This window comes from Bombus terrestris, chromosome 13 (genome assembly GCF_910591885.1).
Source record: "Bombus terrestris chromosome 13, iyBomTerr1.2, whole genome shotgun sequence".
In the NCBI taxonomy this organism is placed as follows: domain Eukaryota; kingdom Metazoa; phylum Arthropoda; class Insecta; order Hymenoptera; family Apidae; genus Bombus; species Bombus terrestris.
The window spans coordinates 9,038,046-9,065,327 of NC_063281.1; the positions used below are offsets into that span (position 1 = coordinate 9,038,046).

The 27,282-nt window shown below is 35.8% G+C and overlaps 2 protein-coding genes across 7 annotated transcripts in view; one reads left to right on the forward strand and one right to left on the reverse strand.

Annotated features, from left to right (window-relative positions):
- The first annotated feature begins 1,787 nt into the window (after positions 1-1,787).
- On the forward strand, positions 1,788-20,244 carry LOC100646799 (ankyrin repeat and death domain-containing protein 1A). Of its 2 annotated transcripts, none has more exons than XM_012315285.3 (14): positions 1,788-1,955; positions 12,176-12,336; positions 13,065-13,168; positions 13,986-14,084; positions 14,365-14,463; positions 14,905-15,111; positions 16,292-16,489; positions 16,558-16,656; positions 16,720-16,818; positions 16,895-16,993; positions 18,020-18,115; positions 18,759-18,993; positions 19,215-19,355; positions 19,435-20,244. In XM_012315285.3, exons 2-14 carry the CDS (start codon positions 12,243-12,245, stop codon positions 19,518-19,520), a joined length of 1,656 nt encoding a protein of 551 aa, XP_012170675.1. In that variant the 5' UTR covers positions 1,788-1,955; positions 12,176-12,242; the 3' UTR covers positions 19,521-20,244. The 2 variants fall into 2 exon arrangements, with proteins under 2 accessions (XP_012170675.1, XP_020721847.1); XM_020866188.2 differs by having other exon boundaries at positions 19,227-19,355.
- Positions 20,245-20,723: 479 nt separating this feature from the next.
- Positions 20,724-27,282, reverse strand: part of LOC100645060 (heterogeneous nuclear ribonucleoprotein 27C) — a 30,878-nt gene continuing 24,319 nt past the window's right edge. For 2 of the 5 annotated variants that reach the window (XM_012315283.3, XM_012315279.3), the window contains one exon: positions 23,292-23,614. In XM_012315283.3, coding sequence (XP_012170673.1) covers positions 23,475-23,614 — 140 coding nt within the window. In that variant the 3' untranslated portion in view covers positions 23,292-23,474. Of the gene's footprint in view, positions 23,243-23,291; positions 23,615-24,272; positions 25,534-27,282 lie in introns of those variants that run through there. The other 3 variants (XM_003400062.4, XM_048411444.1, XM_012315281.3) reach the window with 3 other exon arrangements.

The following is a 27,282-nucleotide window of genomic DNA, read 5'->3' on the forward strand; positions in this document are numbered from 1 at the left end:
TCATTTATATTAAATGCCCCCGTGTATAAATTATCAAAGAATAATAAGTATAATGAAAAACATAGCCATACAAATATCAAAATCGGTTGAAAAAGTGATTGAGAAAAATGTACACACGTAAGAAAAGAATTTAATTCTATTATTTTTCTATGGATTTTTTATCATAATATAAATAAGCAGTCTAATACTTGTGCCTAACATTATGACAATTCTATCCAAAATCATACTTCATCACCTTTCAACATTCACATACACGTAATCGTTAGAAATACAATCTTCGGAGGAGTTCATTCCTCGCGGTCATAAATCATATCGTAATGCAAAAATGCGACTTATGTAAAATCGTAGGAATATTTTGAAGTAATGCATACCCAAGAAAACATTTGTGGTGGAATATGGCGGAAGCTATTAGCATGGCTCGCTAGCTATTTCGTCCTTTGAGAGTAAACCCAGATGAAATGTTAGTGGAAACGCGTCCGCTTCGCATTTTTCCGCTACGAGGCATAATTTGCACGTGTCATTGTAATTTTCCGCCAGCATGAAGAAACAAGCAACGAGCTCGTTTCATCCCTTCGTTTCTGATTGAAAACGCACGCTCCAGATCAAAGGAAAAATGCGTCGGTTGCGTATGATATTTGTAAAATTCACTTTTCTATTTCATCTCAGGAAGACGGATAGCTGTTTGTCTCGTGCTCAGAAATTTAATTTTCGTTGAAACGATGGGCGGAATAACAATAATGCAGGCAACGATGAGGCACACATTGTGAGCCAGTTTTGCGTGTTGTATTTTTGATTATGAAGCAAATACGCGTTCCATAGGCGGCCGAGACAATGAGAAACGGTTGTAATAGGGGAAAACAATATCGGTGGATGAAAGCCGGGAATCAATCGATCTACAACGGAAAATACAGTTCTTCATGGAGAATTTAATTAAAACGCGAATTAATCTGGCCGCTATGCAAAACGTGTTTCTGGTTATTAAAAGCCGTTTGCTTTATCGATTGACACGATATTACCGCGAATTAATCGCACGTATATTGATATTATAATTGACGGACAAAAATTACAATGCAAATGAAAATCACGATACAAATAAACTGATAATTAATATCAAGAAATGTAAAAAGTATGTACGCCAGTCGTTTTAGTAAAAACTGAACGACATCGAGCGTGAAATTAGTCGAGGAATTGTAAATTCGATTAAAAGCAGCTTTCGCCGAAAGAAAATCCGTTTTTATCGCGTTTATCCGGAACTCTAAAGAAAGAGTTCCCGATCGATGTATAAATAATTACGCTTTCTAAATGGCCGTGAAGGTGGCAACGTGGAAGTTGTATCAGAGAAATGGTACAAACGCGAACAACTACTTTAAAGTAGCTTTCTGTATTCAGAGCACACGAATGAATTATGAATCAAAACTGTCGCGCTTTATAAATTTCATTCTTTTCTCTCTGAAAAAGAACACTTAACGCTAAATTTAACTTAACACTAATATTGATATTTCACTTTAGAGTCTTCGAAATGGACTGCAATTCCACTCGTGTTAAAAATATTATGTTTAAGCAGAAAAGAAGTCTTAAAAAAAATCACTGCCCATTTTTCAAACAGTACAAAGGACACTGGCGAAAGAATAGGAAGAACTAGATAGATGAAAGAAACATAAAGAAGGAACAACAAAGCTCTGGAAATTCGACTTACTGCGAGCGCCTATCATAGTCGTTGCAACCACCACGTAGCTGCGCTGCCGTCGACCTGATAATGGGGTGGGTTGGGGTGAGACGGGAACTATTCGGCCAGTAGCATGCCGCCCTTCGTGCTATAAACATCGTGCAGCTTACTTGAAACGAAACGTCGATCATATCTATCCACTGCGTTTGACTTCTTCAACCGCTGTTTCAACATCTGCAATCATAATACAACAACGTCATCAGCAACACACTTCACAGAGTGAAACCGCGTGAGTAAATTCTTTTAGTTATTAACTTCTTTATCTAATTATAATGCAAACATGGGTTAAATACAGCTCGTACGAGGAAATACAAGAAAGGCGGTAAGAGGGTGTGTTGATCGTACGAGCATTGCTTACCACCGCAATTAGACAATGATAAAGGGCGTGACGATGCGAATGAAGCTGCCTGAATGCTGCATCCGCAGAGTGTCTTCCTGAGTACAAACGCCAGTTCCGCATTATTCATTTAGCATGCTGACTCTTTGGCGAGTGGCCGCCGCGATTTCGAACTTCCACGCAATACCGCCACGCACCTATTCGAGCTTATGCGAAAGAATTCATTGCATTCTTCGTGTTTTCATGTACGACGAGAGCTATGGAAAGCTTTTCTCACGAATATTTTGATGTACAGAGGAATAGAGAGGAGGGGAAACTGAATTGTATCGAATAAATTTATCGTTTAGGGTAATAATAATAAATAAATTGAGGATCTGTATGTATTTTCGGAAATTATGTTTGAAAAATATTTTGAAATATATGTGGTGGTAAGCAGCAAGGAAAACTTAATCGGGTGAATTGCATGGTTTTGGGTAATAATAAATAAATGTTTGCCCATTTATTCGAAGAAAAGTGTTGCAGTGCAGAAATAAATATAATTGGAGTAGACCACGTACCTGATTCTATCTGAGAACAAGTAGTTCACGTCGTTGGAGTTTACCTAGTAGAAGTTCACAGGTCCTTCGTACTATATGTGACATTTCACCTGTCTAATAGAAGTTCACGTTTGGATAAATAGAGTCAATAAGTAGAAGTTCGTTTAATCTGGAACTAGTTAAAATTTTGTTCCAATAAATGGCATTCAGATACTATTATCTTCCTCATATTCAAACAAATTTATGGAATATCTTTGGAAAAATATTTCCAAATACAAAAGAGTATAAATAATCGAGAAAATAGAATTAGGTCGAGTGGATGGATTACGCATTTATTGGAAATTTAGAGCAACAGAAATGTAAACAATACGCAATTCACGAAAATATAAAAAAATATCAAAAATGTAATACTCACGAATATAATAGAATTCTGGTTACATTTCGTTTCTTCAATTGTATTCATGAAATATCAATTTGTAGAAATATCCACAGTCCAACAATTACAAACGTCAATCCTATTACTGCATATTGCCTTTTAAAAATTTATGTATTCTATTATATATATTCTCTTTCTCTAATTTATTCTCAATTTTGTGATCCAAATACATCTCGTTAAAAATAACCGAGTATCTGGATATTTTTAAACGATGCATAAAATATAGTGAACCAACCATATCTGTTTTTTTTTATACAAACAACAAAGCAACGATTTGTTTATCCATATAAAAATATGAATTTGCATAAATGAATTTGCAGATTATTGATAAATATTTAACAATTGTTGCAGTCAGTGTACTATTTAATAGCATTTTATATCAAAGGATAGTTAGCGCAGATAGGTTAAACCAAAGAAAGTTACTTTCCCGATGCAAGTAACTTCTCGCATGTAGGGCGAACTTTCCCCTCAACAGATCGGTTATACTCGAGGAAAAAAAATCATTAACCCCCTGGGTAATCATTGCGTGACCAATACAGTAGTCGTGTGGCGGAGTTTATCTTACTCTTGCGTTTCACTCACGCACATTCAACTAGTGTAATTAATGAAATACACGATTATTTGATAACTTTGTTGCGTCAACGACGTTTACTCTTCTTTTTTTAACTTTTTAATTACGCTCCCTAAAGGATATTTGACTTTTTCTTGTGCATGAGAGCAAAAATTCTTTACGTAAATAAAAATGTTTTACGAACAAGGAAATAGGGATGAGAACAAAAGAGGTGTACGAAGTGCAGTTAAGCTTTAAAAGGGATAGATTTAAAGATCAGTCCCTAGGTAGACGGTGCTCCTTGTGTTTAATTTATTTCCAGATATCATATGGCCGTGGACAATTTTTTAATACAAACTGTTTCTTCAAAATTTAAGGAAATGATGAACGTAATATCTTTTTGTCAACCATTGCAGCAATGAAAATAACAAAGAAGTGAATGTTAACTTTGGGATCAGGTTCGTGTTTCATTTAACGACACATCCAACAGATGTGTAGATAGAAGATAGTATAAAAGGAAAAAAGCTGATGGTTCATATACTTCCCCATCTTGTGTCCTTAGGGAAAATATATTACTGCCATGAATTGTTCTCCGTGAAACATTTTCAGCTCAGACTACAAAGAATTCAAACGTATTTTTTCCTTAACATGTAACATTTTCATGACGCTCCAAGATTACTTTAGATTTAATCTTAATTACAATTGCGCTCAATTAAGTGTACTGTTTTTTAACCTTTATATTTCAATCTTACTCTTGTTCGAACAAGTAGAAACGCTTAGTAATAGAAACTGAAAGAACAATTCATGCACATCAACAACGATCTTTCTTATTATTTTCTTCAAATTTAAAAAACAGCAGAAAAACACGATTATGAGAAAATGGCCTAAAGAATGTGGCAGCGTTGAAGAACGATAAATAATAATAGCAGTAGTAATAGTAAAGAAGAAAATAACGCATATGAATTGTAATATGAAAAAATTCCAACATGGAACGGATAGTGAGTAGTAAATGATAGGAATGATGTTTATTGCTCGTGTTAGCGAGCCTAAGAGAGCGTGGCAGGGAAATGAAAGCAGCAGCCCAGAAAAAGTTCTCCGAGTGATTTTCTTCGTTTTGAGTTTCGAGTTTCGAGCGTGGCTCGTTGAATGCTCATTGAATCCGTGAAACGCATGTGCATCGATGGCTATTCAATGCTAGCCCGAATTCCACCATCTGGGTTAATAGCGGTCGCTTTTCGCATATCAAGTAGCATCGATTACTTAACGCGTTATTAACTAACCTCACCGAGAGAAACCCTAAATAATCCGTGGGAATAATTCCTCGGAGAAAAAAATACGAGAAACCGTTTAACATCGATGATTTCACTATCAGACATTAGCGCGCTTAAAATAACTCGTTCTTGTTTCAAGGAATATGAATATTAAAGTTATTCGTGGAAACGTCAGAACCGTCTAAAAATTAGAGTCAGAGAATGAAATAAATGTATACAGCCCGAAACGGAAACAAATGGAAAGGGTGAATCGAATGGAAATATTTATGAAAAAAAATTTACTACGTTAGGAACATGCGAATAAATTCATTCTAGAGCGAGATATTATTTCAAAAAATACGAATCGATCCGCAGAAACGTCAGAAATAACTAAAAATTTTATCGAAGAAGCAGAACAAATTTATACAGTTTGGCATAAAAACGAATCAAAAGGATAAATTGTATCGAACAGTTTATTAAAAAAAACTAGCCGTATGAAAATCACGCGAATTAAACTCGTTCTAAACCGAGTTCTTGCTTGAAATCACGCGAATTTCTCCGCGCAACCAAATATTTTACGAGGAAGACGGATAAAATGCGTATTAGAGGCTGTGGTATCAGCGCGCGGGAGCAGATTATTGGAAATTTCAATCGATAATCGAAATGTAAGACATTTTTGTATCCGCGAATATATCACTGCACCGATATCAAACAGTTGGCCAGAAATACCTACGTATCCTACCGCAAGTTCGGTTTAAATTATTGGCGAATCCGATGGAACTTACTTTCTCTCTCTCTCTCGCTCTCTTCCAGTTCAAGCTTTCTATCGAGAAACTTTGCTCTGCTCTTTCACTGTGATAAGAGGTCGCTTTAACAGATGGTAATTGCGTATGGAAGCAGGAAATTATCAGTTTTCCTTCATAGGACGATTATCATCCGGCATGACTATTGAAAACCATCGACATTGAGAATAGTTTCATTTGAGAAATGGAAATTTTTGTCACAATTCGAGCCATTTTGCTCCTCCTTTCCTTCATATCTTTTTGTTATCTCTTTTTTTATCTTCCTTTCCATTTTTTTCTGACGAATCCTCGATCGATACTCGTGCAAGGAACTAAAACAAGATCGAGTTCCAAGATACTTAGTTACCTAAACATGTCATTAACCGAGTTAAATTAACATAGCAAAGAAATGAATGTTATTTAATTCTTGAAAAATACTGTGCGTTTATTCTGGTTCCTCGACCAAGTTATTGTTAAAAATCAGAAAAATGACAGAAGTGGGCTTGCACTTTTCTCCTTGTGATCTTCAATGTTAAGCAAACTGGAAGCAGTTATAGTAGTAGCTCCATAGATGAACTCGCGCTGTTTCGGAATTCGTGAATTCGATTTTCGTAACAATGCCAACGGAGAAGCGCTTTGACTCGAAAAGATACAGATATTCTCCGTGTGATAGATAAGTCGTGAGATAGCTACCGTGAGCGTAGCGATCGCTATGACGTCAACGGATAAAATTTGTTGCAAGATAAAAATCAAAATTAGAATTAAAAGAAAAAATTTGTTCGTTAGGCATCGAGAACATTGTCCTCTGAAAAATAATAATGGAATAACACCACGAACTGGAAAGAAATCTCCGGTGGCCGTGTATATTTAGCGTGAGTGGATGATCTAGGTTGGAGGAGGAGCTTCTTGTTATTTTCAATTCAACGAACTTGTTATTTTCAATTTCAAAGTACTGTGGCAAGTCCGGCGTGTCCAGAGCCTCCTTGAAAATCGATTTTATCACGGCACGTAATTACTCGCTCGTGAACCGCGCGAATCCCAAACTGAGCGTTAACAAGCCGCGGATAAAAGTAACCGGGAGACCAATGGAAAAATTGCGAACATAGGACAAAAAGAGCGTACGATTCGAGGATCGAGAGAATATTCACCCATTTGGAGTAAATCGCAAATGTTTCTCTTGTTCTCGGAAAAATCGAGACGGCGAACGCCAGAAAGCACGCTGGAAAAACGAATGGCAGGGAAATGAAGAAGGATAGAGAATAACCTACAGGCCGGTTGCATTGTGTTTATTTTTAGCTTGTGACAAATAGCTCGTTGCGTGTGTCCGCAGGTAACATAGGCAACAACACTGCAGCAACAACGATGAGATCGAAAATTCGACCAAATTTTTTATCAGTTCGGAACTGTTGGTACAGTGATGTACGAAAGTTTTCAAACAATTGTAAAAACCTTTTCTAAATATGTTATACGAAATATCTTGAAATTTTATCACCGCTATAGCGAGACTCGACTATCACAATGATATTTGTGAAGCTCGAAACAAGTGTAAAAAGTATAAGTTGCAAGGTATCATTGTTTGTCTGTTGCCCCCTGAGACTCTTCCGTTTCGACTGTAAATCTAGAATTGACAAAGAATTTGAGAAAAATGAAAGGGAAAATATTTTTTTTTTTTCTATTACAAGGTATAGAATTTTTTAAACAACCAGAGGTGGAAGATATTGAAGTTTAATAGCAATGGATAACAGTAAATTACAACCGAGGAACCTTTTGAAAAAAGAGGACCTTCGTATAAGTGTATTAAATCTCAATCTAAGTCTAAGTCTTTAATCTCGAAACAAACAAGTTTATATCAAACGTAGTTTCATCGATGACTTTTAGCCTGTAATTCGAATTTTTATCGAGGTAGAAGGAACACAAGTTAATCCGCAATACGATCAGAGTCCAGTAAGGGATTATCGTTGACGCGTAACAACCTACCGACGACCTTTATTTTTAGCACAAAAGCGGACGAAGTAACGTGCGCTGGTCGTTTTACCGAAGGCGTCATCTCACAGTCAACCGTCATTCTTTATCTGTTGACCCGCACGTTCTCCACTTTTGTCGCCAACTGCACAGAAAGGAAAGCAAACAGAGGGGCCGGTTACCGCTAATTACTTGACTTCTCATCTTGCAGCCACGCGCTAAATAGCCGCCCTTTTCTTTACACAGCTTCATTGACCCGTCGGATAAGAAATGGGTAGAGCGCTTTTCGCTCATCTTTCTCGCATTTTTCCTTCTTTTTGTATCGTCAGCGTTGAGTTCGTGGAGGCGTTTATCGATCGCTCCGCAAACATTTGTCATTTTTAATGAAAGATATTAGTGCAAATATGTGACCTCACGCGTGATGTTACGGGGATTTACATTGGAAACACCGGTGTATATAATTACAACGTATTATAATTCTAATCTATTATTGAATCGATGCAAGACAGAAATCGCCTGAAGTTTCAAAGTAAAGTAAACATCACCGACGCTACATCGTATAACGTATTAATGCAAATCTTTGCTGAAGCCATTTTGAAACGGTCTATTTAATATTTCGAACAACATTTAATCTGTAGGAAACAATAAAAAGAGAGGGAAGCGGAGTTATCGGAATTTCATTATGTTCGGGGAAACAGTATACTATACATTGATCAATCAAAATATAATTACTAGATTACCATTTCCATAATTGACGACGTTGTATCAACCTATCAAAATACGAAATATTTTGAAAACCTATAACTCGCTCGATAAAATTATGGTCAGGAAATCGTTATTTACTTAATTCTCACGACAATATTATCGGTGGTCTTGAATAGCTTGTCATTTATGTCGTAACGACGTTAACGTCGTGGCTCGATAGGGATTACAAAACTGTGCCATCAGATTATCGTAACACCGCGCCGAGTCAAACGCGACGTGATAAACGCTCTTCATTCACTGCTGACAAAATTTACCAAAGGTTAAAAGCAGTGTAATTGATCGCCGGTGCTCTCAGTTGCATTAATAGGGAAATATCGACGATTTGCTCGAGCGTTATATTCCCGCTCAAAAATTGTTCCCATATTTGCTATTTTAATCTCAACTTTACTTTTCTATCAAGGGAACCGATTAAACTCGTTCTTGATACATGGAAAACGCTTTAAGATTTATCTGAGAAATACTAGCAAAACGTGAATAAGAAACTTGGTCGAAATCTCGAGCGTTGATCGTCAAGTAGAAACTGACGTAATTAACCAGACACGTCACAGGGAACAACTAAATTGTATTTTATCTTCTTTTTTTATTTTTCTCCCCTTTTCTGGCTATTTTTCAGCATTATTTATTTAATTTGCGGAATACAGCGAGAGAATAGTTGGCGAAAAACGCGTATTCTCTTTCAATAAAAATTTCTCTATCAATTGTACAGCCAGTCGTTCAAACATTAATCTTTTTCCCACGGCCTCGTTTGTCAACTTTTAATCAAGCTAATATTAAAAAGCTGTTAAATGAAAGTATATTGGAAATCGTATCATCGAAACCATGAACTACGCTACAGTGTTTTATATTTAGAGATTCGTGTATTCCTTTACTGCTCAATCTTTCTAAAAGTCGCTGCTCCATGAAACGTAATATTTCAGTTGAGTCAGCTAAAGCTGCAGTTAAGCTTGAAAAATATCCTAATTCTCAAAATTGTCTCTGCCGATACGTGCGTCCACAACGTTCCGTTTTAGCCATTTATAGGTCAGTCGAAGGAACTTTGATGCTTCCTATTAACGCTCGACTAGTAAAGATAATCTAGTAGAGGACTACGACTAGTAGAGGAATCAATGTCGCGATTAATTGACTAATCGCGATATAATAGCATAATAGTGTATTCTGCGAAAATAGCGATTATCCTCCTACGTTGCGTTGCCATTAGTAATTGGAGTTAGCCAGGTTATTTCAAACTCGCATCATTAACAACTAATGAGAGCGTGGAGTTTAGGAAATGGAACATTCGTGGAATCGAACGAAAATATCAATGATACGATTAAACTTCGTTAACCTTATACACGAAATATTATCCAATAGAATTATAGATAAACGTCGACTCCTATTTCTAAATGCGATGGCAATAAATTAACGATATACATAGTTAACGTTCGATTGAATTTCAACGATGTAACCGAATACAGAATCACGTTTGCAATGAGAATTATGTCAACCTTCAATATCATCATTCATCAGAATTCAATTGACCAGTTCACTCGTGTCTCGAATAACAAACGTATTATTTTTTAAAAATTTCTATTAAAGTTGAAATATAACAGAATTTAAATGATGCAAGACACGCTTTTGCAATGAATATCATGAAACCACTATTCATTATAATTTGATTAACCAATCCAACCGTGTTCCAAGTAGCGAACAAGATAAAAAGAATTTTTTATTCCAGTGAAAATATTTTAAAAATTAAATTATGTAGACTCGTGTTTGCAATCAAAACTGTACTACAATCATCATTCATCTCAATCCAGATTGACCAGGCGTCCTTTATTTGCAATAGCCAACATCTCTCATTGCAAACAATTTTCTGAAAAATTCTATTAAGATAGAAACGTTTCAGAAATTAAATCGTGTTTGGTTAAGGAGTGTATTACATATTACTGTAGCAATTATATAAAAATTGTTTGATCTGTGGAAGGAAGAAAGAGTGAGAGAGAAAGACAATGAGAACTACAGTAATCCAACTGGTATTTCCAACCAATTGTGAATTTTCTCTGGAACAGCATCCACTCTTATTGCCACGTAACATTTTTTTAGACCGTGCAACCCATCCCTGGAATTCTGCTCGCATTTCGTAATCATAAAAATATCACAAGCGGAAAGAAGATTCTTATTAAAACTTTCCCAGCGCAATAAATTCGGTAACAAACAGTTGACAGAATTTCTCCGCGTATTCAACATCGTTGTCCGCATTTCATAAAGGTGTCGCAGACCAAACTCTCGGTTGGAGAATTTCATTTTTCTGGTCGCTTCTGCAACTCGTTAAACATTCCCCGCGAGTTATAGAACGCGACTAAAACACGATGGGAAACGTTCTGTTGATGAAAAAAAAAAAAAAATAAATAAATCGCGAGGAGTGCAAATAAAGGAGAAGAAAGAAAAAAACTAGTTCGCAAAACACGTTGTGTTTTCATATATTTTCCCTATTCGTGTCCATGAAACTGACTCGATGATGCCTCTCGCAGAAAACGTGAAACGGAACGAACAAACAACTGCGTTCGTCTGTGAGAAGAATGTTTTGTATTTACATATTTTGAAAGGAGGTTTCTCCTTTCTCATCTCGAGTCATGATATACTTTCGCCTCTTGACGTCTGCGACACGAGAACCTTGCATGCATTGATTTTACGAGATCCACCTGAGTGATTTTGAGAAAAATTACAGAATATAAGATACGTATCGCCAAACGGATAACATTGAAATGGTTACTTGTGAAAGGAAAAACATGTATAACCAATAAACGTGAGTGAAATAGTTGTGAATCTTATAAATAAAGTATTTGCAGTTAGACTGACGACGACATGTACGAACGTCGTAGGATTTTGTATCTTCCTTTACATTATTCCACGCCTAAGATAGAGTTTTTAGTGGTTACTCGACCGGATCGATATCTACAACGTCGTAACTTTTGATTTTGGTTGACGTGGGAGGATAATATTGTTATTAGGTTGATGAATAGAACATTAGAAAAACAGATCGATACGAGTTTCGTTGTGGCAACTTGTACATTCTAATTAAGCCGTGAGTGAAATCGACGAAGGAAAATTAGCGATGAAATTTTCATACGTTCCACTTCCACTTACTAACCGTCTATCTCTATGCCGTTACGCGTTTTAATTGTGATCTCGAACACCTGTTAGAGGACCATAGCTGTTCCATGAATACCGCTATTGAACCTCTTGCCAACGTCGTTTCGAAATTGAGCAACGGATTCCCCACATAATAACGACGTTAATTCGTGTATAGTGAGTGAGTCAAGTCACTGATGCAAATTAGTAAATACATACGCCATCCTTGGAATAGCATACTAAAGCGAAACCGCAAATATGCGTATAATTATTTCATTTGTGTTCGTCGAGCAGCCTGCCAGGCATGCGCCGAATTTCGATACAAATGGAAACTTCCGACTATTAATAACTGCAGGTTGATCAAATTGCTTTCACTGTAGATTTCATGGATTAACAAATTCGTGGAATTATAATTAATAAAAGGTCAAAGTAGCATCAGAAAAAATATGAACTCCAGGGCGAAATCAATAGACTAATAACCGGAGGCGTTACACAAATCCGATGCAAATAAATTTTCCTAATGAACTGCATGATAAAATTGGAACGTGTACGAAAACTCTCGTTTGCATAATTTCACATTAAACCTAAACGAGACTTGAAAAACTTATTTCCGTTCCATTACGTAATTCCACGTAAAATGTTTTATAATTCATAGCCTGTTAGTGCAAGCTGGGAATAACGAGAAAACGAAGCACGTTCGTGTTCAATTTTAAATTTCAGATTTAATAAGTACACGGGATGAGAGCCAACATGTAGACCGAAGAGAGACACGAGAAAATAACAAAACATGGTGGACAAAGAAGAAATGACGAAGACACCCTCGCCCCTGAATATCAACGAGGCGATCGAAGGGGAAGTGTTGAACCAAAAGACTGCTAGGAGTAAGTATCACAGAAAGCGAGAATGCGATATCTTCAAGAAATTTTGTTGTTCTCCCTAGTATTAGCTCTCCATCCAGTCTAAACTTGAAAACAATAAATCAAAAGCTCCTCGTCTTTTTGTGTCATTGGATTGAGTAAACGAACAAATTTCGAGAGATTACGAAACATCGTCTTTCATTGCTCTCGAGTCTGATATGAGAAACATTTTTTTTTTTAAAGACAAGATTTTTAGAAATCTCTTTGAAAGAAAGTATTGGGATGTTCGAAAAGTTCGTAGCATGTTTATTATAATTTTTTATTGAATAATGAAATGTTCAAACGAATACTACACTTTATTGAATACTAAAAAAAAAAATTAAGGAAAAACGGCCAAAATTAATCAATAAAACAGATACGTAGACAAAATATTAAATATTTTATGTAGAAACATGTAAAAGCTGTTCGAAGGAATTCTTTATCGAAGATGATGACAAATATTTCAAGAGAAGATTCAAGAAGTTATAGATGGCAGGACATCTAATTCTAATGAAATCTCTTTTAACTTTCTCTATAAATCTTCTGAACAACCTAATATAAAATAAAATGTAGATAGAGGGTTTATTGTATCGAGCAAAAAAGATAAAAGGTTAGAAAGGTGAAAATAGAATATTTAGTGGCGCAGGTTTCTAATTAACATTGTTTTTAATATTTATAATGAAAGAAGCTCATTGAAAATTTCTGTTTACCAGTACTTAAGAACGATCTTCTATTATACGAGGCTGTGATAAAAAATGAAGCGGACACCGTTCGCAAAGTGCTCAAAGAGCCAGTGGACGTCGATTCCAGGAACAATGTAAGTGGGGAAAAAACAAGCTATATGATAAATCGAACAACGGGTGAATATGAAAGCATTGAAAGAAATCCGCTGCAATCGAATCACAGTTTACGTCGAATCAATTTCCGACACAAAAATCGAATTTCCCGGAATGGAGTCGAAAAATAGTACGGTTGCAAATAGAATTTTTCGCTTCGCGCTACTTCGTTAATACTAATGCTGTGCAAAACTCACTGCACTGTCGAAAGCAGATAACATGATGCGTTCGTGGTAATGGCGGAGATGTAAGTCGATGTAAGGGCGCGCGTCTGACTACATACGAGGCATTACTACTAGAAGCTCCATTAGCGAAGCATTAAGGATTCAATTAAGGAAATTTATCGTTTTCCCAATTTCGTCGTTGCTTTCGAACTATTTCAATCTTCTTGCATTTAATATTAATGCAATGAAATTTGTATTCGAATCAAACGTCTGACTGAGTACGAAATATTTCGCTTTAACGTGTTTACATATTTCTTCCTCGGGAGTTCACGTTGGTATTTGAACGAACATCGCGTTTCCTACATGAAAATTAATTATATTTATCTTATGTCGTATTCAACGAAACTATTTGCATGAAAAATGATCGGAAACGAAAATATTAGATTGTTTCAAAAGTTTCTTTCCTTTTACAAAATGTTGTGCATCTGTTATTTTCTTATAAAACGAAATAAACTTTTCTGCCAATCTAACACAAGACGAGTCTCTAGTGACTAATAACGGTAATTTAATATCGATTGAAACGCTAGAAACACGCACGATACGCGTATGTTTGCACTGGAAAATTATTGTTTAGTATGGTCGGGCGCCAATTCATTGGGCAGCGTCCAGGGGGAACACGGAGATCATAGAGATGTTGATACAAGCGAAATGCGACATCGAGGCTAGAGACAAGGTAATATCGCAGTGAAAATATTATCATTCAGATATTTGCTTCAAGTAAAATTGAACTAAACCAGAATAATTATCAGAACAAATGAACAGACGACGATTCGAACGTTATTACGAGTGTTTCTCGTCGTTTCGTTCAAATGTTAATTATTTTGCATATACGCTTGAATTTTCTATATTTGAAGAAAATTTTATCGAATGTCAGAAAACCAGTGACTGGAATCTGAACAAATTTTATATAAAATTGACATAACGTAATTAAATTCCATTTGCCATGTTTCAAGTTCGGCATGCGTCCGTTACACATGGCTGCGCGATATGGACACAGGGACGCTGTTAAAATGTTAATCAACGCCGGAGCGAACGTGTCAGCGGTAAACAAGGTATATCGATAATTATACCGATAGATTAATACTAAATAAAAACATCGGAATCGAATCAATTTGAATCTTTCGAACCGACTGCAACTTCGTAAAAAAAGAAAATTTAAGTTGATATAAGCGTACGTCTACGATTTCACGTATCGTTCTCATATAGGATCATAAATCGAGTCACGAACCTTTCTCATAGAGTATTTCTTACGATAGAAGCTTTGAACGTGACCTTATCTTTCAAAGAAAACCCTTCACTGTTCTCGGAAATTCTTAAAGAAACCGTTCAAGATTATTTTTAAAGGAGCTTTCCTTTTGGAACATGTTTCAGTTCGTTTGATTCAATAACAATACGGTCCGATAAAAGATTTATATGCTGGCGCTGCAACGAGGCCAACATTACGATGACGTTCATTTAGTAGAGTAGTATGCGTAACTACTACTCTGTTACAGAAGCAATACACTCTCTTAATGTGTGCTGCTCGAGGCAACAACATTCGCGTCGTCGACTACCTTGCTGAGGCAGTGGAATCGTTGAACGGAGATGCAACCGACTGTACCGGTGCGACAGCTCTTCATCATGCAGCCTGTGCCGGTCATCCAAGTATGATAACCGCGCTTACCAATGTGCCAAGAATCGAATTGAATGCCGTGGATAAGGTAAGAGCTATCATATTTCGTTATTTTCTTTTGTAACCGGGAAAAATGTGAATTGAACTGGAAGAGAAGTCGATGATGCAGGTAATGGGAACTGTGACCTTTCAATAAAATAATAGATTTAAAAGTTGAAAAATTTCAAGCGCGTGAAAATTTGAAATTAGAAGATCGTGTGTTCTTTTCATTTTTGTTCTTTCTTGTTTCGTAATTCTGTACAGAAATGAGTTCAGCTTGAAAAGAAACCACTGGATTAAGGTGTACTTTTTAATACGCGAACTTTTAAATAAAAAAGTTTAGATTTAAAGTTCCAAATATTTGTAAATGTAAAATCTAAAGTTTCCGTTGCTCTTCGTAACTTTCCGTTATTCTCATTTTGTTACCTTGCATTACTTTAAATTTCATGAGAAAAAGGTACTTGCAACTTCTTTCTCAACTTCGTCCCCAGAATGACAAGTTATATTCCCAGTTTCTCGAAAGCAGTTTATTCAATGTGTCGTAAGATATTAATCCACACTAAATTGATAGGAGAATGTAAATATTTGCACACGAACGGATACAGAGGAGGCAAGAAACTTCAATTTATACGGAGACTAGTGCCCGTTTTCTCTCTTTACCCCTGTGTCTCTTGATTTAGATACTACGAAACTAGGTCTCCGACATTAGCTATATTGCCTTCTTATCGCGAAGACAAGTGAAGTCCCCGAAGGAGAGAGTGCAACGTACAGCAGCATGAATCTAACTACAGTCCTTTGAGGGAATTTTATAGAACTTGCATCGTTTTGCTGGTGCTTCCGGCTTTCCACTTCCAGCTATCGTACATTCGATCATGACGACTCATCTGTGACCTTTCCCTTTATATGTATCTTCTTCTTTGAATGAAAATGTTTGATCTTTCCAGTATTCCGGAAAAATTGCAAAATTTGGACAGAAAACTGCAGGAATATTCGAACTTAAATAAACTCAATAATAATGATAACATTTTTCACAAAATATCATTTAATTCTTTCACAGTTGAATCTTTTCTTAATTGTAGAAAATATGTTTTTCTAGCTATTTGTACAAAAAATAAATTGCCCTCTGAGATGCACTAATTTTTATCCAGAACTAAATCACATAAGACAGTGGAAACTCTTCGAAACATAATCTTGCGCGGCGAAGTTAACTATTTCACGTTGATTTACAGAAAGGCCAGACGCCTATACATTGTGCCTGCGCGGAAGAACATCTAGAAGCCGTGGAAGTTTTAATAGGACTGGGAGCTAAGGTGGATGCTCAGGACAATGAAGGCAACACGTGCCTTCACGTGGCCACGAGAACGAGGCACACGGCTATAGCTCAATTGCTATTGAGAGCCGGGGCGAACACTGAATTAACCGACGAAGTAAATAACGTTTTAACTTCGTTATCATCTTACTAATCAACGAACGTACTCGATCGTTCTTTTTATAGATGGGCTTTACCCCGCTTCACGTGGCTGCCAGTCAGGGTTGCAAAGGGATATTAGATTCGATGATTCACCATGGGGCAGCACTCAACAAACAAACCAAGGTATACTTAAGATACGTGTAATCGATATTCAATAATCATCCATCACCGGAAATCGGTTTGCAGCATGGAAACACGCCCTTGCATTTGGCCTGTCAGAACAACGAAGTAGAAACGGTCGAGATACTGATCAATAAAGGCGTCGATCTAAATTGCTTAAATTCGGTGCGTACGACAGTGTTCGTGGATGATACATTTTTACACATTCGCTCGTGACACGATTCGATTCTATCTGTTCCAGAGATTACAATCGCCGATTCACATCGCCGCAGAAATGGGACACACGGATATTTGCGAACTGCTGCTAGCAGCAGGTGCGAATATCGAACAAAGGGAACAGGTAAATACCGATACTATTCGCTTTTGGTAGTTTCGTTCTGTATTTGTTTTTCCAAAATGATATAAACAGGTTCATGAAAAGATTCGAAAACTCGTAGATATTTTTTATGAATACGTCGTGTATGTAGTAGGAAACATTTCAAAATTTTGTTAACGCTGTAATGAGACGCGACTGTCGTGACTATATTGGCATAGTTTGAATCCGATCTAAAAATATAAATTCAGTGGAAATATACATTTCGTAGAGAACACAAAAGTGTTTAAACGGCCAATTAACTATTCTATTACCAATCTTCAACATTCAGTTACTCCATTTTTTACATACATTTTAAGACGTTTGTTTATGGTATACTAACTTTTGCTAAATATATGATTGCAGCAAATATTTTCTCTTTTCTATCTACTTTTTCAGATTTGTTTCAAATTGTACGAATATAACCATAACAGTCGTATCACGTTACAGAGCTGACAAAGTTTCAAAACGTTTTCTATAAACCATGTAATATTACATAAAAGCTTTCCACGGTAACCGTTGAAATATTCGTATATCTGACGTGAAATTACCGAAATAGCTGAAACTGGTACAACTGGTAAAATCAACGTTACGGTGGAAACTTAGTTGCACAAGTGTATCGCGGTTTTACTACCTGCAACCGCGAACGTAGTCCCGGACGTGTCGTAATGTACTCGACGTCCATTTCCATATCCAAGCATTAAACTTCGTTTGTAAAATAATACCGGGGTTATTCCATCGGGAAAATTTCTCGCAACGGTGTGGCATGTCGACCCAACACAATCAATGTAGGCGTCTCTTTGTACCGAGTATGTTAACCCCGGTTTAACACGAATGTGACGAGCTAACATAGTCAACAAGGCTACGTTCCTTGAACAAAGTTTACACAGGCAGGGCAGCGTGCATGATATCCTTCAATTCGAGAGTACTCCAACTTGACATCGACACCGCTGTGGCATTTGTGAACTTAATAAAGTTAATAAAGTTAAAACGAAGTTGCCCGGATGTTCACAGAGCGGCAGGACACCGCTTTACATCGCGGCAAGAGGCAGTTTCACGGCAATCGTCGACATGATAATTAAAATCGCGAGATTGGACTATCCCACACCGGTAGGTGGCTTAAACGTTCCATTAAGGTGACGTAAAATTTACGGAATATTATGTTTCCTTGGTTTACAATTATTATTCAGTCGACGACCCGAGACTTTTGTGTTAGCTCATTAGGAGCGGTGTATTAACGTAGCATATATTTTTCCAATTAATTTGCATCATCGAATCTCGCTTCCTAATATCAACGATGAGAGAAAAAATTGGTATTTTCTTGCAACTAATTTTTCATTCGAATTTCACCATATTATGGAATTCAAAATGCGAAGTATTTCTATTCTTTTTCAAAATCATGGAAATTGTTATGTGTGATTCTGACAAACAATTCCAAGGATTCACTTAATATTTTTATCCTCGCTATCTCTTCTTCCATCTAGATCTTAGAATTTTATAAAGCTTCAGTCTTGGAACGTCTCTATACTACTGTAATAATCTAGAAATTTTTCTGGTGTGCCTAATGTGTATAATAAAACATCTAAGGTATCGATCTTGATAAAACAATGCTACACTTTATCAACGTTCGTCAATAATGTTACGTTTACGTAATTTTTACACCTCAATTTGGTTCATAAAGAATGAACAACCTGTAGAAGGATCAAATTTTACACGTACAGCAGATAAAGGTGACAGACAGGGTTCTTTTTAGGAGGATTCAACATCCGACAAAGAAATTCGTGATCTAACGCCAGCTAGAAGAAGATGGCGAGAAGGATCGAGGGGTGGAAGCATTTCCAGTAACAATGGCGCCTTTTCGGAGCATATTCGATCGATTTTATGGAAGTTGGCATACAAACAGTTAGGTCCGGAAGATTGGAAAAAATTGGCGTTGCATTGGGCGTTCACAAACGATCAGATTCGAGCAATCGAGCATCAATACACTGGTAAAATAATTATTTTATACATATTTTATAAGAGAATTTCAAATCAAAAACGCGAAGATCGCAGAGTCATCGAGGTATAAAGTTCATTTCTTAAAATAAGTAGTTCTCGAGTGATAAAGACGATTAGATGATTTAGCGATAAATTGTAATTTACAAAAATATTTTGATCCTCGATGTTGCCTCCGTAAACCGAGAACAGCCTTACGAAAAGGACGATAAAGCTCCTCTTATAGGTCCTTCGAGTTACAAGGAACACGGTTTCCGAATGTTGATGATCTGGGCTTCGGGATTGAATCCTGAAATCTCCATAGGGAAAGAGCTTTGCGACGCTTTGTTTGCAGTAGACAAAAAGTCCATCGCTGGTAAGAAATTCATTACAAAATTACTAATATATTTACTTTACAACGAAAAAAAAAACAACTATCGTTAAAATAATTATAGAATCCGTTCGTAAGCACATGGATCAAGAGAAAGACGGGAAAGAGAAAATGAACAAACAGCGATGTCATAAATGCTCGATCACTTAAAGATAATTGATGATTCTGCTTGAATGAGAAGAAAGTTACGAAGGACAGAAATTAGGAGAATTTGAAGGATCTTCGGTAGAAAATTTTAGCGATACTCACTATGTGGCATATCTGTAGAGACGCTGATCTTACCTTTTTTACAACATATTTCAATATAGAAACGTGTATCATAGTGAAATTGTCGTTTAGCATTCGAAGATCAACGAAACGAAAATAAGTTCTGCGAATCAACGAAAGCTTTCGATATATCGCGAAATCTGATTTGAATCATTCAAATGAAATGGAACAAATTCATATCATCGTGCGAATGTACAAATTTTCCAGTCTAGATATTTTAATGTTGATACTTTGTATATATTTTTAGAAAATTCGAACGATTCAACAGTGTTGTAACTTTCATTTTCATTTGTTAGTTAAAGAAATGATCGACGTCCGAAGCCGTCCTAAAATTTCATTTTATCTTTTGTTCAATATATTCATTCCGTTGCTCGAAAAATCTTATTCCAAATTTCTACTGTAAATACGTCAGCGTAATACGTAAATACTTCTAGAGTAAGTGCGAAAAAACAAAGAAATTATACAGGGCTTTCGATGTGATAAAAGAAATGCATAGAAAATAGACGAAGAAAACTATCACGAAACTTTCAATCATTGTATAATTCAAGGAAGACAATCTACATATCTGAGTATTACGTACAATTAAATAAATGCCTGATTAATAGTCTATAGTAAACTATTTTTAAACTGCTATACCCCGCCCAATTATGAAACAATACTTAACAGAATTGTCCATTAGAAAGAAAGGAAATCTGATTTATATTTCTCAACATTTCAGATATTGGAAACTAGAATTTCAATAATAATTTTAGAATTGTAATTGAAACTCTAATTTTAGAAATAATAACTTTAAAAATACAATTTCTTAATAATTTACGAAAGAAACTGAAATCCGTCATTTTATGCGATAGTTCCACGCATCAATACTGACAAAATTTCGATATTCCATAAATCTTCAAATAAAGTATATATAAAAATTGAAATATCTTACCTTAAATCGATCCTAGTCCTTGAATTGTTGATCTTGAAAATGATAACTTGCAGCGGGGGATGATAAGGATGTTAGGCAGTGTAAGGTGGTTATCAGGAAAATTGGCAGGATACTTATCAGGACAATGGTGTATCTGGAGTAGCCTAAACAGAGTATTCTATTAAAATGTGAATGTTTATTAATCCATACGGAATATTCATTTGTTTCTATACTATAAAAGAATGCATTTCTTGCTGTTTCCATCCTCGCAATATATAACAAAATATTATGAACGATATATCTATCATAATCATCATCATCATCAGCAGCAGCAGCATCATCATCATCATCATATTATTATTATTATTATTATTTCATTACTAATTTATAATAGCTATCAGCGGTGATAGTATAAACAAGGCTCGAGTGCCATCAACGGCAATTAATTATCATAATCGTATATCGTACCCAAAATTGTACAAATCGTACGTTAAATAGGAATATAAATTCGCGCCAGGCTTCCTAACTCTTAACATTACATTTACGTGCTATCGATAATTAATTATTATTAATACAATGAGAATCACTATAGCTCCGTGGTTCTGTCGATTTTCACACCTCCGTAGAATGTCAGCCTTTCTGATAACTATTTATTCTTTGCGTTCGAATGCTTACATACGAAAAAAGTGATGATGTATGTCTCATACCATTGCGAAAAAGTACGTGCGTGCCGGTGACGAGAAGCACAATGGTGTTTAGCATCTTTATTTTCATTCTTTGTCTTTTATTTCTTCCGTCTGGGAAAAGAACACTGACATATCGAGGGAAACGTTCACACGTGTTTCTACGCTTTTTTAACGCCCTTTATCGTAACAACTTCCCGGATGTACGAAAATATACATTATACTTAGTCTCATAGGCATGTACAATTAATAAATACAAATATCCACTGTTAACTGCACTTACGTAAATAATGAGGTCTACTTAGTTTAATATTTTTAAATTACACATTATTCTAAATATGGACGAAGCTATTGGCTCGCACAAAACGCAGATACGTGACACATCTACGCATTTTTTAAATCGTTTCCACTCCTCTGCCGCTTTCGTGCATACTTTCCTTCTCTATATTCTTATTCTCGAATCATGAAAAATATATACTCTTCCTTTACCTCCATTCTCTTTTCATCGTAACGCACGAAACCTTTCTAATCCGAATATATATGAATAATTACCGAGGAATTCGCGAGGATTGGAGTTGCTGCTCTTATTACGATGTGCATTACGCACAGAATAATTCATGTTTCGTTCGTTCGATATATAATAATAATAATATATATATATATATGCATATTTATATAATTCTTCGATTCTCGAAGCGGAAGAAAGAAGTGGGTACCAAATTAATACGCAAACAACTATACAACAGACACAACAAGTGGAAGAGTACAAACGTAAAACGCAAGAAACAAAAGGAAACATAAAATATATAGGAGATGGAAGAATGAATTTAGGACAAAGGACCAGTTTGATTATTTAAATTAATATGCAAAACATCCCTTTTAATTCTCGCGGCCCGTTAAGCGGTGACCGCGGCTAAACGCGTGTTTCCGGTTCTTTTACCTCAAGTCCACAAGCCTCGCGTCATCCAGTCAGTAAAATGAACAGGACGTCTAGGAAATAAACTTCCTACGGCAGAAATTGAAAAAAACAAAGGATTAGGTTTCTTGTCGAGTCTTGAAACGGATTTATTTTTTGTTTGTTTGTTTTAATCGCCGATCGGAACTATTAAATTAAAAAAATGAACAAAATTGCTATCAGCTTATTCTGTACGTGTCTTTTCTCATAAAATGTTTCGTCGCGAGATAATTCAAAGGAATATTAACTACCTTTTAATTTGATCACAGATTCGAGGTAATTTCCTATTTTAACGTTTCTTACAAATTAACCAAATAAAGGGGTGGATATGAAAAAAAAGAAAAAGGCAATCAGACAAACTGATAAGTCACGTTTCTAAAGTACTTGATCGTTTCTTGTAACTAATTCTAAAACGAAGATTTCAGTGGATCGATACGTTAAAAATGCTTACACCTAATCTTACAATACCTACAACCGTTTTGGATGAACCAGTTAACGTTAATGCTTTAAGCTTCTTAATAAGATTCCAGTTTCCTTGCCACATCTTTCTTCATATTCACGAAACAAAAATTCTCGACCGATCTGACCGAGGTTTTCATGTACGAATTCTTCCACAGAAAACAAGAAGTAAATGATTAATTCGACAGCTTGATCTACACAGCTTGACCGAAAGTAATTTTATCTCTTTAAAAGCGATAGTAAATAGTTTATGGTACAATGCTGGGAAAAACTTCTTCGCGTTGAGTTTGGAACTGGTGTTTTTTGATCGTGTATAATAATTGGACCCTTGATGCTCTTCCAGAACTGGCAACTCGCCTTCTTCTAATGATCTCTCGTCACATCTTCAGATAACTTCTATTCTTCAGTCCACGAATACTCTCCAAACGTACAACTTCTCGATGATAGTCCTTGAGATCTTTTTTCGCTCCTCTTCCGACTCAAGTCGTAATGAGAACAGCAAAAGAACGACCATTCTGCGTTCCATTCTTACAAAAAGCGTAGCCATCGTTCTGTCATTGCTCTGAAACCGTTGTTCGAGAGATGCCTCTCTCGCCGACTTAAAAAAGTCATAAAAAAATTATCTTCGTCTCTTTTGCTCTATTATGATTCTCGTTGTCATGCATGCTCACTCATACACGCACACACAAACGAAGATTTACACGTGTGATATGCAAGTGTCGTGTAAGCGCGACATGTATGATGCGGCAGTCGATCGGTGATTAAGATGAAAAAAAGAAGCAGAACATCGCGTAACACGGCGAAAAACCGATTCGTTTCTCAGTCCATCTCTAGCGACGATAGGGATGGTAATTGTTGGAGCTGGATGAGGATCCTGTGTGACCCCTTTTGGGTCCACCGCCACCGTTGTTGCCGTTGGTTCCTGGGGCAGGAGAAACGCTTCCGAGTCTCGGCGGTCCGTATTCGGTGCCTGTTAGAATCGTATAAATGAACGTACGTGTGCCAGGACGCGATCCAGGATTGTAATCAAGGAAAGACCGGTAGAGACAGAGAGCAGTAGCGCGTGTAGTCACGAACGAATGATCGAACGATTCGAGGACGATCGAAGAGATTGACTATGGATCAAATAAAAAATTTGTCGAATCGAGCCCGAAATAAAATAGCATTGATCGAAGCATCTGTCAACCTCTTTGATAATTTTGTCGGGCATAGTGGCGGGTTTGAAGGCCACATCGCAATAAAGAATTTCAGGTCACAGGGAAGAAATGGTGGATTAAAAGAGATTGACAGCGTTAATGGAAAGGATCGCCTCCGGAATTACGAATTAATTGAATTGGCTCGAACAACGCGACGCGCGCGTGAACGTAAAAGTAAATTAAATAGCAATAGCTATTGAAGGATGTTAGGTGGTCGATTCGTGGGCGAGAATCTTCAAGATCTTCTAGAACGTGCTCTGTCAACAAAGCTCCGAGAATACACTTTACATAAGATTTATAAAAAGAAAAAAAAATGGTGTATTAATATCTATATATTAGAATTAATTAATAATCTATATGATTAACGTATAATAGAAAAAAGAAGCAGAAAACGATCAGGTCGTGCAACAAGGAAATAAATTCTATCAAAAATGTTTCGTAACGTGCAAGTACGAAAAGCTTATTATATTACGTCCTTGATCATCTTAATCGTATAGTGCTTATCGACTAAACACCGCCGACTTAAATATACGAGGATTAAAACAATGAAATTATAATATGCTCCTTATTTCTCATCCAATTCTCGCTCTCTCCCTTTCTCTCCCTCTCTTTCTCTCTTACAATTTTCAGTACAAAATTTATATTTCTTCCATATATATCGCGGCCTTAATAATTAGTATAAAAGGACTTAGTACTATGTATCACGAGCGCCGAGCAACTTCGAAACAAATAGAGTTTAACGATCAAGTTTGATTTGAATCTCCGCTGAGAGCTTCATCTTCCTACACACGAATTTCAACGCGTCTTCCCGATTCGAACAGGACGTCGACGCAAAAGACGCAGTTTAGTAGAATTTAGTCGAGCTTCGGCTTTGCACAGTAAATGAATTAAAATGATCGGATCTTGAAACAAATTGCTATACTTTCAAGTTCAAGTACAACAAAGGACCCTGCCCTAAATTTCGACTTATATTTCGCAGCCTCTTAAATAAATATACAGACAATCATTAATACCATGATTCCATTTTCTATATTAGATCTATGCGTATAAATTAAAAAAAAGGAGGAAAAGAATAGCATAGACATTTCACAAATCTAAAAAGCTCCCGTATGGTAAAATTTAATTAATATAAGTAACTTAATAACAGATCTAAATGGTAGGCCTTAAGTAATCTTAATTTTTAAAAGGACGCGTCACTTGCACGTAGCTTATATAAATCCTTAATAGATAAATCATCTTACGGGCTATTTACGAATCATCGTTCGGTACGAAACGATCAAAAAGTGATAACTATAAAAGCAATTTTCCTTAATAATGTATCAAAACGTGGAGATGAATTCAGGCATAGGGAAACAAAGAGGATGATGGCCACGTTTGGGATCGTTCTCATCGAAATCTACCACCTCACACCATTTCTTTCTTTTTCTTTTCATTCCTTCATTACAGCGCCGCCAACCTCCCTCTTTTCCATTTTCCTAAATTTTGCTGTTTTTTTTTCCTTTTTTATATTAAGAACCTAGAGGCTTGATTTGTCTTTGGTAGGCTGTTTTTGCTATTTCTTAGCGCCTATAAGGGTGATAATTCGTGTGCTGGGTCAAGGAAAACCGTTGGGGACCTGGGGCTGCGTCTCCGTTCGGAATGAAGGTCGGACTTCCACTTTCAGTATTTTTGAACTTTGGGATCGGGGTGTTGTCTGCGGGAAATAAAGGAGGAAATTAGGTAGTGCGGGCCGTCCCGAACACGCCCTTCACTAGGCGTAAAAGAGCAAATTTAGAATGACGTGTCTGCGCGGCGACACCAATGCAAATTTCCATGATTTATACTGTGATAGTGAAAAGTACCTCTGTTTTCATAAGCTTAGAAAACATGGAATTTAACTTAACTTAAAAGAAAATTATATATTGATACGGATGAGAGATACTAAAGGGGCAAGTTACTTAATTATGAATGAAAAATATTACATAGATATAAAAGTAAAATAATTCATCGTTAGAGATTGTCAACTAAAATCTGATGAGTAAATAAATAATTGGCCCCTAAAGTATCGACAAAGATAGGATACCTCGAACCTGAGTATCTTTAAATATCCTAGTATTGCAATAAAATATAAGAGAGTATACTTGATATATTTTTAATCTATTTAATACATTTATCAAGCTCAGTTTCGAGATGTAATGAACTGATACGTTGGGACGCGCATAAAACACTGCACCAATGAAAAGCTCGTCTCCACCGTTTCTTTACTTATGTCAATGATATAAAAAAAAAAGAAAAGGAATTTAAAAAAATATTCTTTGAAATAGTGGACCACCTCTGTAATTCCGTCCTATGCAACAAAATCATTTACGTTTGCGTTCGAATCGTACCCGATAAAAAGAAAATTTTAGTTTGTACCAAAAAAAAAAAAAAGAGTTGAATTAGGACCGAAGAGGAACCAGCAACCAAAATTCGCGTGGAACTTTCACAAACGAAATGATTTCGGAAAACGGAAGTTGTTGCTAAGAGCTAATTGCAAAACAGAAGCGACAAAAAGAAAGTAGAAGGAACTAGTTTAGAATGACAATTCTATTTTAACAACTGTTTGAGCGAATGACGGAAAGGCGTGGCTACCGAAACAATTAGGCGAAAAAGGAACGTTCACGTGCACTCGCATGCTCGCTTTCATTCGCGCGCTCATTCATTCGCAAAATATTTTCTAATTTTGTTTAGAGTTGCATATATTCCTCTTACGTAATTAATTAACAGTTATTAAAAAACGGGAATAGATAATCTAATGATAACAATATCAAATTGTGCAGTGTTTTAAGTCTCTCAACCTTTTGGATAAAATAAAAGTTCTAAGATTAAACCACTTAATAATACGAAAAACAGATGACTTTAAAACGAAGGAAGAGATTGTTTGGATTCGATTGACAAAATTCATTTGTTTTTTTTCATCAATATCATTTTCTATTTAATCATCCTCATAATCTATACCAGTATGTACTTTACGAATAATGATCCACTCTTTTTCTTCTATATTATTATCATAATAATTATCAGCATATCAACTTATCATCAGTATATCATATATATATATATTCATATATTTTTATATATAATTATATATAATTATATATATCATCATTATAATCGTTATATTAATATTATTAATATAATATCTTAAGTATCAATAATCAATTAATCCACTAGAAACACCGTTAAGTATATTAATATATATATAATATATATATATTTATTTATTTATTTATATTTATATATATATGTGTATGTGTGTATTTAATGAATAATAATAATAGTAGTAATAATGACAATAATCAATAATAATTAATAATAATCATAATAATAGTAGTAGTTACAATATAGTAATAGTAGTAGCAGTAATAGTAATAGTAATAGTAATAGTAATAGTAATAGTAATAGTAATAGTAATAGTAATAGT

Coding starts and splice junctions, on each gene's coding strand:
- LOC100646799 (XM_012315285.3), top strand. CDS start 12,243: ATGGTGGACAAAGAAGAAATGACGAAGACACCCTCGCCCCTGAATATC. Junction 13,169..13,985: donor ACGTCGATTCCAGGAACAAT/GTAAGTGGGGAA, acceptor ATTATTGTTTAG/TATGGTCGGGCGCCAATTCA. Junction 14,464..14,904: donor ACGTGTCAGCGGTAAACAAG/GTATATCGATAA, acceptor ACTCTGTTACAG/AAGCAATACACTCTCTTAAT.